At 35.4% G+C, this 15389-nt stretch overlaps 1 protein-coding gene across 1 annotated transcript in view; it reads right to left on the bottom strand.

Moving 5' to 3' along the window:
- Positions 1-15389, bottom strand: part of GTF2A1L (general transcription factor IIA subunit 1 like) — a 45120-nt gene that overhangs the window by 24976 nt on the left and 4755 nt on the right. The window contains 3 exon segments of the mRNA NM_001204843.1: positions 5032-5618; positions 6873-6957; positions 9199-9254. Coding sequence (NP_001191772.1) covers positions 5032-5618; positions 6873-6957; positions 9199-9254 — 728 coding nt within the window.

Raw genomic sequence — 15389 nt, 5'->3', positions numbered from 1 at the left:
TCTCTGCCTATGTCTCTGCCTCTCTCTCTCTCTCTGTGCGTCTCTCATGAATCAATAAATAAAATCTTTTTTAAAAATTGCTCAGGGATGCCTAGGTGGCTCAGTGGTTCAATGTCTGCCTTCGGCTCAGGGCATGATCCCAGGGTCCTGGGATCAAGTCCCACCATCGGGCTTCCCCACAGGGAGCCTGCTTCTCCCTCTGCCTATGTCTCTGCCTTTCTCTGTCTCTCTCATAAATAAATAAAATCTTTAAAATTTACATATTTGCTCAGTTAACTGAATTCTATATTCAAAAAACTATTCATATGACTTTTTATCTTTTGGTAAAATATCAGAATGGATTTGAAAGAAAAATTAAAGCTCCTGAAGTTATAAATTCTCTTACCCCCTCACTCCATCCATTTTTCATTTATACACTGACTTTGAGCTGTCAGTGGTTCTTAATCTTAACTACCATTATTACAAGCCATAGAAGGTTCTTAAACACTAATGAGTGGAACCTACTCCAGACTAATTAGATCCAAATCCCTTGAGGTAGATCTAAACATTATTTTTTAATACCCTAATGATTTTTAAGATTTTATTTATTTGTGAGAGAGAGAGAGCGAGCATGTGCATGTGGGGGGAGAGGCAGAGGGAGAGGAAGAAGGAGACTCCCCACTGAGCAGGGAGCACAATGTGGGACCATGGGATCACAAACTGAGCCAAAGGCACACACCCAACCAACTGAGCCACCCAGGTGCCCATAATGCCCCAATGATTCTAATACCTAGCCAGAGTTGAGAACGACTAAGCCAAATAACTAATCATAAACCTTGTTCTTTAAAAGCTTACATTCTAGGGGTGCCTGGCTGGCTCAGCTGGTATAGAATATGGGACTCTTGATCTCTGAGTCTTGAGTTCAAGACCCACGTTGGGCACAGTATATTCAAGTATACATGAATGTGTATATATTCTTAGGTGCTATGTATACAAAGATTAATAAAATGTACCCCTCAATGCAAACAGGACACTTTATCTTTTAACTACATTATGATACACACATATTTAAGGTGCAGTAACACAGAAGACAGACAGCCACAGCCAGTCCAAAAATGAAGAAGGGGGGGTAGGCTGGTAGAGAGGCATTGAAGTAAAATTTCTGGAGGAAGTATTTAGTGGATAAGAAGCCATTAGCCAGGGACACCTGGGTGGCTCAGCAATTGAGCGGCTGCCTTCAACTCAGGGCGTGGTCCTGGGGTCCTGGGATCGAGTCGCACATCAGGCTCCCTGCATGGAGTCTGCTTCTCCCTCTGCCTGTGTCTCTGTGTCTCTCATGAATAAATAAAATATTTTTTTTAAAAAAAGAAGCCATTAGCCAGAGAGAAAGATGGGCAAGAAGATTCAGGCACCAAGCAGAGGGAATAACAAAAACAATAGAGAGGTGGATACACCAAGGTTAACAGAGAATCACTCGCAGTTTGGTGTTCCCACCAAAGTAGTAGGCATGAAATGAAGGAAAAATAAATAAGAAAATCTGGCAGAGAAAGAACATGGTCCACATTAAAGAGCTTGAACTTTACCCTGCAGGTAAATAACTGTCAGTGACATGTTGAGCAGGCTGCATTCTGGGTTAAGTCTCCGGTCGCCATGAGAAACCATGAGATAACAGCTAACACACTCTGAACACTACCATGTGCCTGGCAGTGTGCTGCTGAGCACTTCTCTCTGATCATCTCCTGCAATCCTCCCACGCTGACTCCATCGCAGATACCATTACCTTTATTACAAGTGAGGAAAAAATTAACTTGCCCAAGTCACGTAGTTTTTAAGGGATACAGAAGGGATCAATAACTCTGACCCCTAAAGCCTAAGCCTTTCACCTCTAAAATGGATGGACTGGCCAGTGTGGAGTGGAAAAAAAAAATCAGACTGATAGGATAGTAGATCAGTTAGGAAACTATTTTATTACCTCAAATGAGAGACAATAAGGACAATAGCAGGAGAGATGAAGAAAAGGGAACAAATTCTCAAAATATTTAGTACTGAAGTTATAAATAAAGTTATCAAATGATATGATTCAGTCTTCAAAAGAAATGAAATTCTGACACATGCTATGACATGCATGAACCTTGAAAATCTTTTGCTAAGTGAAATAAGCCAGTCACAGAAGGATAAATATTTTATGATTCCAGTTAGGAGGTATCAAATTCATAGAGAAAGCACAAGTTACCAGGGGCTGAATGGAGGGGGTAACTTGCCATTGCAAGTTATTATATAATAGGTACAGAGATTTGGTTTGGGACAATGAAAAAGTTCTAGAGATGGATGTAGTGATGGTTACACAACGATGAATGTACTCAATGTCAATAAACTGTACACCTAAAAATGGTTAAAATGGTAACTGTATGTTGTATACATTCTACAGCAATGTAAAATATAATTTTTTAAAAGCAAAAGATATAAGGAGAATAAGGGGGAAAAAAGAACCAAAAATTAATTTTAAGTCCTTAGCATGAGAGACCAGCTGGGCAGTGGCACCATGCAGTGTCTCTGGAGGACCAGTAAATTACTGTGATGTTCAGGTAGCATTGTCTAGAAGGCAAACAGATATGAGAATGAAGCTCAAGGGAGTAATACAGTTAGAAACATAGTCATCGGACAGCCGGGGTGGCTCAGCAGTTTAGTGCCGCCTTTGGCCCAGGGCGGGATCCTGGAGACCCGGGATCAAGCCCCACTTCAGGCTCCCTACATAGAGCCTGCTTCTCCCTCTGCCTACGTCTCTGCCTCTCTCTCTGTGTCTCTCATGAATAAATAAAATCTTAAAAAGAAAAAAAGAAACATAGTCATCAACAAATAGGTGGTAGGTAAAACCATAATAATCCATGAGATTGCCCAAAGGAAAACTTCAAGTAAGAAGACAAACGGTCTGAGGACACAACCTTTGGAAACAGGAAGGAAACAAAGAGGAGCTCAGAAAGAAGGTAAGAAGATGTAGTAAGATAGGTAAAGAATTAAAAGATGAGGCAGTAGAAATGACAATATTTAGAGGCAGGGCTTATGATGATGATGGTGAAGGCAGAAAAGAGATAAAAAGTAGTTAAAGAAGACACTTTACTGAACCATTTCTCTCCTTCTACTCCTACTTTTTGAAGTTCCAATGAAGACCTGAGTTTCTAGTTCTCTGTAGCCTTCTAAGATTATAAAACAAAATTCCCACACTTAAGAATAACCTAACACAGTAACACGTACTTTAAAATAGGAGCACATCAAAAATTGTCAGGAATATATTGTATGCAACAGTAAAAATGTTAAACCTACATAGAAACCTACATAGAAGCATAGAAAAGCTACATAAATCTCTGGTAGTCTACATAGGACAAGTAAACATGTATACTTAATTGTAACTTGCTTTAAGCAATAAGAATTTCTGAGAAGCGATCTTTTAAAATGGAAAACCTATTTATAATTCTTTTCAAAATTTTATCAGCATAAACTTTACCAGATTACTACTATTTTAAAGGTCTCTTCTGTATATTGATAAAAAAAAAAAAAAAAAAAAAACACCTTATAAAGTAGATACTCTACTTGGATTTGGGTGTTTTAAATACAGCTCTATTTTAAAACCAACAGAAGAATTATATGAAAAGTCACCTGATTTATCACATGCTTACAAAGCATAATAGCATTAATCTAAAGCTTATTTTGATCCCAGAAGCTATTAAAAACTCTATACAAATCATCTCTGATAATTGAGGCTGGTTTCAGGCCCAGTTTACAGACTATAACTGGATTTCAGAAAGTAACATTACATAGCTTGTTTGTAAATGGTGAATCTGGAATTTGAATCTATTGTGGCTTCCAAACTAAGCTCTCGACCACTATCCCCTAAACAATTCTTGATTAATCTTCCTTAACTAATCTATTTTCCCATTTCAGAACAAAGTACAAGGTAATATCTAATAAGTAACAGCAGAGTAAGTCCTTGATACCAAGTATCTACAAAGTTCATACAGAGTTCAGGAGAAAAATTACCTCCAAAAGTTTTAAGTGATGAAAACACATGCTTATTTTAAATTCAGTTATTTTTTTTTACCTTAAAAACAAATGTTTCACAATTATGAGTCTAGTCTACATTTCTTAAATTTTTTATATTATGTGGAAAATAGAGTGAAAAATACTCAAAAAAATTCTTTTTTTTTCAAAAAAATTCTTAATCTCTATACTCCATATCAAAACTCAACTTGCTAAAAAAGACTTGCTAAAAGATTTTGAAAAGGCTTCATCAAACATCAGAAATTTTCTCAAACAGGTCCAACAGCTTCTGACATTTCCTTCACTCATTACCCTTCATTTAACCATTAGCTAGACACACAGACCTTTTGTTAGTTGTCATATGTGACTAAACTGTATACATGGAGTTAGCTGTGCGATGTATTTTACATTAGGAAAAAGAACACAAGATTTTATTTTACCAACCGAAATTCGCCATGAAACTGTCTGCCTACACTATGAATTTCTTGGCAATTAATAATTTGAACCTATTTTCAATATGCAAAGTTAATTGGAAGATATGTTTTAGTGGTTTGAATTCCAAAAGACAGTAACTCATATTTCAGCAAGCAGGGAGAAATTAAGTACTAGGCAAGAAAAGGGAAAATTTCTTATGGGAGCTTAGGAAAATTTGATATTTTCACTTAATTACTAGGATTGATTTCTGAGTCTTTTAAACTTAGATATAAACAAATATTCTCACAATGTAAGGGAGAGGTAAAATGGAATTCTTTAAAACAAACCCATTTTCTCTGAAGACTATTCTAACTCATTAACTGAAATTAAAAGTTAGAAATGCTGGGCATTTATGAGAACTTATAGTTATATTAAAAATAATAATAAATAATCTTCTAAAGGAAAAAACAAAATATTTATACTTCTGAGTATCTTACAGCTTAAAAAAAAAGAAAAAAAAAAAAAAAAAAACAAAAACCTCAGGATGTCAAATCACCAGTCACTGTCTGTCCCCTAATACCATCAACTTGAACAGAGAGCTACCTTCTCTGAGACAGGTAGGTTGCTGGGCTCCTCTGTATTTCTTTGTTGCTTTATAGAATCACATCCAAACATCCTATTTTTAAGAACATGAAGCTGAGTATCAGACATGTGCCGGTGCTGGGCCCCCTGTTGGCTGGTGGAGAAGGGCCTACCATTCAGATTTTGAGTCATGCTGCCTGAAACACTGAGCACGGGCTCCACTTGGGAATCTGTCTGAGAGACCTGTGGAGGAAACACAACACCTGGAAGACTGATATACTGCGAGCTTTCCGGCTGACTCAACAAGGCTTCAGACATGATTTCACGCTCATTTGCAGGAGGTGCAAGTATATCACTGGTGGCATTTTCTAAATGTTTCCTATCCACTGTCCCAGAATGAAGAATTGTGGGTTGCTGGAGCACAGTTTCTATTCTCTGTGATTTTTCAGTTGTGGCGTGGAGAGAACATGGGTTCAATTGTGGAACACTGGTCTGGATTATTGGAGGCTGCCCCAGCTGCTGAAATACTTGCTGAATTGGATGTAGAATACTTGCTCTTCCAGAAGTCTGTGTCACCATAATTGGTACATTGACTTTATAAAGGTGACCTCAATAAAGAGAAAATAAAACCGTAAGTAAGATAGAAACCTAATTTCCTTTAAAAGAAAGAAGAAAAGAAAGAAAAGAAAAGAAAAGAAACGAAACCAACCTTCAGGCACAACAGGCTGTCCACAAATACATCCATATGTTAATAATGATATCTCTATGAGTTCTTATTTTATTCTTCATATTTTCTGTGTTCTCTATAATAAATATGTATTACTCTATTTTTAACAATCAAAGCAGTCTCACTTGAACTCTAGCCATTTCTCACTATTGCTTATATGGCAATTTTGAGATATATACAGGCCACCAATATTTACTCCATGGACCTATCCCATTGTTTGATAAATTACTATGTTACCAACCCAAATTGGGATTTTAACAAACATAATAATGGAAAATGTATTTCAGATATTTAAGATCTAAGATACTGGGATGCCTGGGTGGCTCAGGGGCTGAGTGTCTACCTTTGGCTCAAGGAATGATCCTAGGGTCCTGGGACAGAGTCTTATATCGGGCTCCCAGTGGGGAGCCTGTCTCTCCCTCTACCAATGTCTCTGCCTCTCTGTGTCTCTCATGAATAAATAAATAAAATCTTTAGAAAGAAAATCTAAGATACCATGTAACTACTATAAGATAATGCTATCCAAAAAGAGTTTAGTAATTTCAAAAGTTATCAAATCTCCCCCTTTTCTCCTTTAAAATAACACTAAAATAAAGGAGGAAAAAAATTATTTTTTAAAGCACTGAGTTAGGTGCTTTATACTTTGCAAAAACCTAAAAAATAGTTATGATCTCTTTCAAATAGTACTCTGAAAAGCAGAATTGGTTCATCTCCAAACTTTTTGGATATTCTTTCTATTATGCAATCTCTATTAAGAAAGGAGAAAAAGGTTGATCAACATAGTCTTTAGTTTTTCTTGTTCAGAACTAGCAGGGACACAGATATGTTATTTTGTGTTTGTCAAAATTTAGATCACTGATTTGAATTAACATACATAGAGCAACTTATACAATTTGGGAAAGAGAAATGGGAGTAAGTTACAGGACAGACCTAGTATGTTATCTTCTATGGTAGGTTGCCTCCACAACAATAATAACCACCATACATTATTGTTTGTAAAATAAGTTCTATTAAAAGTTCCTGTAACTTCAATAACTTCTGATATAAAAGTTTATTAAAAATCATGAGAATTAACACCCAGCAGTCAGTACCAATGTTAAAAAAAAAAAAAATTATTTGGGGCCTATACTCTTACCAGATGCAGTCTGCAGTGTCACACCTGCTGGCACATGAATAGGATATCCAGAAAGAGTGAAGCTTGCACTAGAGCTTGAGGTACCCTAGATATGAGAAATTTAATCAGAAAGTTAGAAAAGGGCTTTCCTTATTTTTTCCTCCTCTCATGAGAAAAAAAAAAATCTGATTCAGACCACAGGAAAATGGTTGGACAATATTTAACACTGGAGCTAAGTTCTTTGAGTAACACAGCTTTTCCATATTTAATTTAGATCATCATCTCATTAAAGATAAAAAGAATTCTGTTCTACAGCTGTTAGCAATGAAACCAGTAAAGTCTTAGTAAAGGGTATGAGCACTGACTCATATAACTTGCCCACTACATAGCTTTGTCTGAGTCCACGATTCTCAAAAATGTCAGATACAAGAAAAGCTGCTTATAGAGGTCCGCTAGTCTGGAGGCTGATCACTAATGGTACTTTGAATTAGATAATACAATAGTGTGCAATTTTTATTTCAGAATAATTAAACCTCAGAGTTTTCCATTTTTTTAAAATGCTAAATCAAAAGACAAAAAAGCTTCTGCCTACCAGACCTGCAAAAATTCATAAAATTGATTAGCAATACCTAGTGTTGGTAAGAACACGATAAAAATCAGTTTTCTCAAACCACAACCACATACATATAAGTATGTATGTTACCATACTTTTGGAGGGCAATTTTGCAGTATATAACATAATTGAAAACATGCATTGGGCAGCCTCAGTGGCTCAGCAGTTTAGCACCGTCTTCGGCCCAGGGCGTGATCCTAGAGACCTGGGATCGAGTCCTGCATCGGGCTCCCTGCATGGAGCCTGTGTCTCCCTCTGCCTGTGTCTCTGCCTCTCTATGTCTCTCATGAATAAATAAATGAAATCTTTAAAAAAAAACAGAGAGAGAAAAGAAAACATGCATAATCTTAGACCCAGAAATTCAACTTCTAGAAATTTATCCTCATTACCTGAGTATCATACAAATACAGAAAAATATATCTACAAGTATAATCAAAGGAGTGTTATATCAGAAGAAAAATTAAAAATAATTTAAATGTCCATTAATAAAAGATCAGTTAATGAAACTGTGATACAGCCACTAAGGTTAATCAATATTTAACTGGCAGTGAAAAGGATTTATCTATATTACTAAGTTAAAAAAGTATTATAGAACCAGTACAGAGAATGAGCCTACTTTTACCCAAAAAATTAATGTAACTTTCATGAAAGAATGCTAGATAGATACACATCGAACAGTTATAACAGTTATCTTTGGGGTACAATACTACAGGGCTCCTTCACTTTTTACTTTATAAATTTGTCTTTACTAATTAGAAGTATATTATTTCCTTAATCAGGAGAAAAAGCAGTTCCACGAATTTCAAAGGCAGAGATATTTTTCAGTGGTCTCCTATCAAAAGCAGCAAAATCTCCTATCAGATTCTTTCCAAAAATCCTGGTAAAGGGTGTGGTTTTGTTTTTAATGAAACGGGAATTAATAGCCTACCAAACCTTTTGCCCCAGAAAGTGGTCTTAAAGAAGATGAAAAACAGTGGACCATATGCCATTAAAGAAAAGTAAAAGAGGGGCAGCCCCAGTGGTGCAGTGGTTTAGCGCCGCCTGCAGCCCGGGGTGTCATCCTGGAGATCCAGGATCGAGTCCCACGTCAGGCTTCCTGCATGGAGCCTACTTCTCCCTCTGCCTGTGTCTCTGCCTCTCTCTGAATGAATAAATAAATAAATCTTTAAAAAAAAAAAAAAAAAAAAAGAAAGAAAAGTAAAAGAGAAAAAGTGCTATTTTAACCTGCCTAAAAACTACTCAATTTTCTATATACAAGTTATAATTTTATTTTCTGCCCCAAATCTTCTGGGAGAAACATATACTCTAAATCTCTACAAAGATTTTAAAAATGAGCAAACTTAAATAAAAAGAAGAACTATTATGTGTCTCAAGGTGGGGGGAAAAAATCAGAAAATATCAACATCATCCATTTAGGATCTATCTGATATACAACATACCATGTGTTAAAACTCCATAGTATTTAACTTCAGAAACTTCCTAGCCTTGTGTAACTACTGGCAGATGCTAACAACTGTTCTGGAAGCAGGAAGCTGGTAAAGAAAAGGTCAATTCCAAAACTCCTCAATTTTTGCAACACGTATGTTATAGACGTTATTCCTGTCTCCCCAGCCCTTTCTACATCTTTTCTCACTCAACTGGGGGATTATGAATTACATCTAAGCTTGGCCTTCTGCTACCAATCACTGAAAGGGAGGCATCTATTTTAAAATACATCCTAAATAGGCTACATACCAGTTCTGCTGTAGTAAAACTGGGAAGAGGTCTACCAGCAGGAATAACTAATGATGCTGTACAGAAAACATAGAAATAGAAAATAATACAGAAAATAAACATTATACATTCATTACAATTTACCAGTTTAACAAAACTGCTAAGAATAGCTTATTTTTTAAAAAAAGCATTTTTCATTACATGTCTGACCATGGTGAATTGTAAACTTCCTAATTGCAAGCAAGCTAAGTGAATTTAATTTTATTTTTTCCCAAAAACTTTAGAGACTTTACAACTAACCTATTTTAAGTACCAAAATAAAGTATTTCATTGTAAGTAAGTACACCAGAGAGGTTTTTATTATTAAGTCAATGTTGCACTAAATCTTCACTGCAACTTTTCATAGAAGAAAAAAAGCAGTATTTACTCAAGTAGCACATTTCCAAAAGACTCTATTATTGAGCAAAAATATGTAACCCAAGATAAACCGTTCTAAATTTTAGAGGTCTGAAAGAATTTCCAATTTATTCATTGCATGAAAAATTATTCATAATACTTTAGCCAACTAAGCCTCCACAGCTACATAATTTTAGGAATAAATGAGGAAGAACATCTCTCCACAAGTCTTTGTATGAAACAACTATGACTACTAAGAAATATATAAGAGAACAACATCTTAAGATCACCCCAACTTCCATTAAAGTTGCAATCTCACATAATTTTTATTATCTACCAATTTTCTATACTACCTATGCTACAGATAAAATGTTGACCTAATAATGATTGTAAAGTGAGAATAAGGAACAAATAGTAACTCTAGTAGAAAGACCTCAGTTGATCAACGTAACTTAAACTTTACCTCATGGGTCATTTTAAATAGCTGAATTTGACTGTTACAGTATCATTTTGCCTTTTCTTCTATAAAAATGAGAATGTCTTAGCATGTTTATGCAGCACATATGTATTAAATGTAATGGTTATTATGGTCTTTTTTCACATACCACATTAAAGTAAATTGTCCCAAAGATCTGCTACTGACAATAGAATGGCTCCATCATAAACAACAAGTCACTCAGAAGAACAAATATATATTTTTTTAACTAACCATTCTTCCCACATTAAAACAACAGAAGCAAAGCTAGATTGATGATTAATGAAGCAGAAAATTATTTTTATCCTCTGTTCATCTATGGCTTTGCTTATTAACAGGCATTCTTTTAGAAAGGCTAAATTAGAAAGAATTGGTGTGGCAGGAACACAATGGTATTAGTCTTAATTAGCTGAAGTGAGCGAGGCTTAAGCTGGTAGAGCTGAAGCCATAGCCTGAGAGGAAACAAAAATCTGTTAACACACTGTCTGAAGCAATTAAATGAATTTCTTGAGGAAAAATAGCAACAATCCCCCTCTTTTAAATACCTTGCAATAAATCCTAAAGGATAATTCTCTAATCTTATATAAATCAAACAGAGCTATAAGAAAGTTTAAGAGTTTCTTTATAGTCATCACAATAAAAGCACTGAAGAGTTTTATAGTGAAGTTTCATGTAGCTCCTAGTTAATTGATACTAACTGCACCATTTACATACTTTCACAAATTACATATGCCATTATATGTGCCTGAAACATGCTTTTTAAAATATTAAGATGGTTTCAATAACCAATTAAGTTTTAACTCAATGTGTGTCTTTAAACTGAAAGTGTTAGAATTTTTGTCCTCATGTATATATTCAAGAAATATTAAATTTTACAAATAGGCTTTACAATATAGAAAGAAATCACTCTCACAAATGTAATTTAATAAATATAAATTAAGAAAATGGTAATATTACATAATAACATTTACAAATCTATTTTTTTCCTATACCCCCAAGAAGTATTTGATACATCAAGATAATTAATAACTTCACAATTCTTGGTCCTGCTTTAAACCATTCCAAATCTTAATACCTAAGTCACATGACTCAAGAGGTGCAAAGACTGGTCAATATTCTTCTTTGTGACTACTCACGAGCATATGCATATCTCTAACAACCAAACTGAATATTCTACCTCAAGTCACATCAAGAACCAACAGCACTGGGCAGCCCGGGTGGCTCAGTGGTTTAGCGCCGCCTTCAGCCCAGGGCCTGATCCTGGAGTCCCGGGATCGAGTTCCACGTCGGGCTCCCTGCATGGAGCCTGCTTCTCCCTCTGCCTGTGTCTCTGCCTCTCTCTCTCTCTCTCTCTCTCTCTCTCTGTGTGCCTCTCATGAATAAATAAATTAAATCTTTAAAAAAAAAAAAAAAAAAAAGAACAGCATTGCTGAAATTTTCACCAAGTAATTCAAGAGCAATTGGACATATAGTTTGTACCTGAAGGAGTTTGAACACACAAAGATGAAAGCTATCACAAACCTCTCAAAATTCCTATTCTTTCCTTTCTTCCTCCCACAATGATTGATAATAGTTTTGTCAAAAAAAAAAAAAACAAAAAAAAACGTATGACATGAAAACCAAATAGCACAAACTGATTTTAACTGCTAGAATAGGACAATCATAGACAAAGTAACTCCATGTTCCAGTTTACCTCAGGATAGTCCTAGTTTACACCTATTATCCCAAGGTTATTATTAATGGAATCCCATTTCTCTCTCAAAAGTAGATTACAGGCAAAAGACCCAGAACAGCCAATATGATATTCAAGGAGGAAAACAAAGTTGGAGGACTGCCACTACCCCACTCCAAGACTTACTAGAAAGCTCCAGTAACCAATATAGTGTTAGCTGGTGAAAGAACAGACAAATGTATCAATGGAACAGAAGAGAAAGCCAAGAAACTGACCCACATAATATAGTCAACTGATCTTTAACAAAGAAGCCAACACAATACAATGGCACAAAGATAATCTCTTCAGCAAATAGCGCTTTAACAACTGGCTATGCAATGCCAAAAAAAAAAAAAAAAAAAAAAGTGAAACTAGACATAGACTTTACATCCTTCACCAAAAAAAGGACTGAAAATAGATCAGACCTAAATGTAAAATGCAAAACTACAGAATTCCTAGAAGATAGAAAATCTAGATGACCATGAGTATACAATGGCTTTTTAAATATGACACCAAAGGCACAATCCATAAAAGAAATAACTGATAAGCTGGGCTTTATTAAAATTTAAAACTTCTGAAAAAGACATAGGATAATATGAAAAGCCACAGGTTGGAAAAAAAAATGTTTGCAAAAGACATATCTGATAATGGGCTGTTATCCAAAATACATAAAGAACTCTTAAAACTCAATCATAACAGCCCAAAGACCTAAAAAGACACTTCATCAAAGAAGATAGATGGCAAATAAGTATAGATGCTGCTTCATATCATAAGTCATCAAGGAAATGCAAATTAAAACAATGGGATACCATTACATCCCTATTAGAATAGACAAAATCCAGAACACTGAGAACACGAAATGTTGGCAAGAATGTGGAACAACAGGAACTCTTGCTCATTGCTGATGGGAATGTAAAATGGTATAATCACTTTGAAAGACAATTTGGTGGTTCCTTACAAAACTAAGCACACAATGCAGCAGTCACTCTCCTTAGTATTTACCCAAAGGAGTTGAAAACGTATATCCATACATATACTTCAACAGAGTCGCTTTATTCCTAATTGCCAAAACTTGGCATCATCCAAGATGTGTTTCTGTGGGTGAACAATTAAATAAACTGGGGCACATCCAGACAATGGAATATTATGAACTAAGAAATGAGCTATCACCCCACGAAAAGATAGGAAGGAATTCTAACATCATGTTACTAGGTGAAATAAACCACTTTTAAAAGGCTATATACTACATGATTCCAACTACATGACATTCTTGAAAAGGCAAAACTATGGAGACAATAAAAGTATCAATGGTTGCCCTGAGTTGGTGTGGAAGGAAAGGATGAATAGGAGGAACACAGAACACTCCTAAGACAATGAAAATACTCTATATGAAACTATAATGATAGATACATAACATTATAAATTTGCATAAACACTTAAAATAACACCAAGAGTGATAATGTAAACACTATGGACTTTGGGTGTTTATGATGTGTCAATGTAGGTTCATTAATCACAACAAACGTACCCCTCTGATGGGGGATGTTGGTAACTGAAGAGACTATGCATAAATGGAGGCAAGAGGTATAGGAAAAATCTGTCCTTTCTCTTAAATTTGTTGTGAATCTGAAGTTCAAAAACAATTATTTTTTTTAAAGTGGATTATAAAATGTACATAATCACCCTAAGAATGGAACAGCAGTTCTCAAATTGTACTGTGCAAACCCAGAAGGGTCCACGAGACCTTGTAGTATCTACAAGGTCAAACTATTTTTATAATACCAAGACAATAATTTTTTTTTTCATTTTTCACTAAATTTTTTGGTTCTTTTTTTGACATTTGCGCCCATAGCACAAAGCATTGCTAACCTGGATGGCTCAGTCAGTTAAGTGTCCAACTTTTTTTTTTTTTAAGATTTTATTTATTTATTTAATTTTAGAGTACATGCATGCATAAGCAGGGGGGAGGGGCAGTCAGAGGCTCAACCAACCGAGCTACCCAGGCATCCCAAGCACCTGTCTCTTGATCTCAGCTCAGGTTCTGATCTCTGGGTAATGAGTTCAAGCCTTACATTGGGCTCCATGTTAGGTGTGGAACTCACATAAAAGAAAAATTTTTTTTAAAAAGTGAAGCCATTTTAGCATGAATTAAGGCAGTAGTACCAAACCTGACTAGTAGCCACTGTATTTGTTTCTCCACTGCCACTTACAATAAAAAAGAAAAAACAACAGCAACAATAAAACTGTCTCACTAAAGTTGTTCCTGGATGTAACCATAAAGAATTATTTTTATGAAATTTCAACCTTCAAGAATACTTTAATATTCTGTGGGATGAAATGGGCAGAACACAAAGCATTTCTGTAGCATACAGATTTACCAGGAAGTACACGGAAAGCACTGATGTTCTTTTTTAAGTTGAGAGCTGATCTAGCCTTTTCTAAGCAACACTATTTTTACTTGAAAGAGTAAGTGACACAAACTATGGTTATTCAGACATGGATATTTGGCAGTCATTCTGTCTTAAGATTTTATTTGTGAGAGAGTACTCACAAGTGTGGGGAGGAGGGCAGAGGGAAAGGGAGAAGCAGCTGCAGACTCCCCACTGAGCAGGGGGGCAGAGGAAAAGGGAAAAGCAGCAGCAGCACACTCCCCACAACTGAGGGCTCAACCCTAGGAACCTGAGATTGTGACCTGAGCCAAAGGCAGATGCTTCATCCACTGAGCCACCCAGGCACCCTGCCTGCAGTCATTTTTTTGAAAATGAACCAAGTGTCCCCATCACTTTGAGGAAAACAAACTGACAGTATTTGTTTGGCAATGATAAAATTCAAGCTTTCAGCTAAAAATCTTAGTTTCTAAATTTTATGTCCACCACATGAGCTTGATAGCTTTCCAATACCATTCTATGAAATGTGTGGTGGTATTAATAGGATTTTTTAATCTTGTATAATGAATAATATGTCAAATGTGTAACTCAGTGAAACAATATTTTTCCAGTAACATGTTACAAACTTACACACAGATTAAGTAGTCAAAATGCAAGACACAATAGTGAACTTTAACATTACACAAAGTCCACTGATATAGTTTCAGATTCCACCTTGTAGCTAAGGTCTCAGAAACTACCACTTGTTGAGTTTTAGTGTAGTATCAAGTTATCTGAAATTGCTATTAAAATACTCTTTTCCAATTAAACATCTGTGGGAGGCTAGATTTTCTTTATATACTTTTGCCAAAACCATGTTACAGCAGATTGAATTTAAAAAGATGAGAATCCAGCTGCCTTGTATTAAGCCAGACATTAAGAGATTTGCAGAAAAGTAAAGTAAATGCCACTCAAGTATTTTTTTGTTCTAGAAAAGTTATTTTTAACAAATTTGTTACTATGTTAACATATAATCAATTTTTTAAATTTATAAACCAACATTTTTTAAATTTCTCAGCTTGAATTTCTAACATTGTAAACAGATACTTGCAAAGCACATAAAAGAAAGCTCTTCTAGGTCCTCAATTTTTAAGAGTGTAAAGGGGTCCTGAGACCGAAAAAAAGTTGACAACTGAAGATACAGGAAATTGTTAAGCAAATGGATAATACAGTCAAAGAATATATGATAGGGCGAAAAGCTTTA

Source organism: Canis lupus, chromosome 10 (genome assembly GCF_011100685.1).
Source record: "Canis lupus familiaris isolate Mischka breed German Shepherd chromosome 10, alternate assembly UU_Cfam_GSD_1.0, whole genome shotgun sequence".
Classification (NCBI taxonomy): Eukaryota; Metazoa; Chordata; class Mammalia; order Carnivora; family Canidae; genus Canis; species Canis lupus.
Note: the sequence above shows the minus strand (reverse complement) of the source record. Positions and strands in the feature narration are given on the sequence as shown.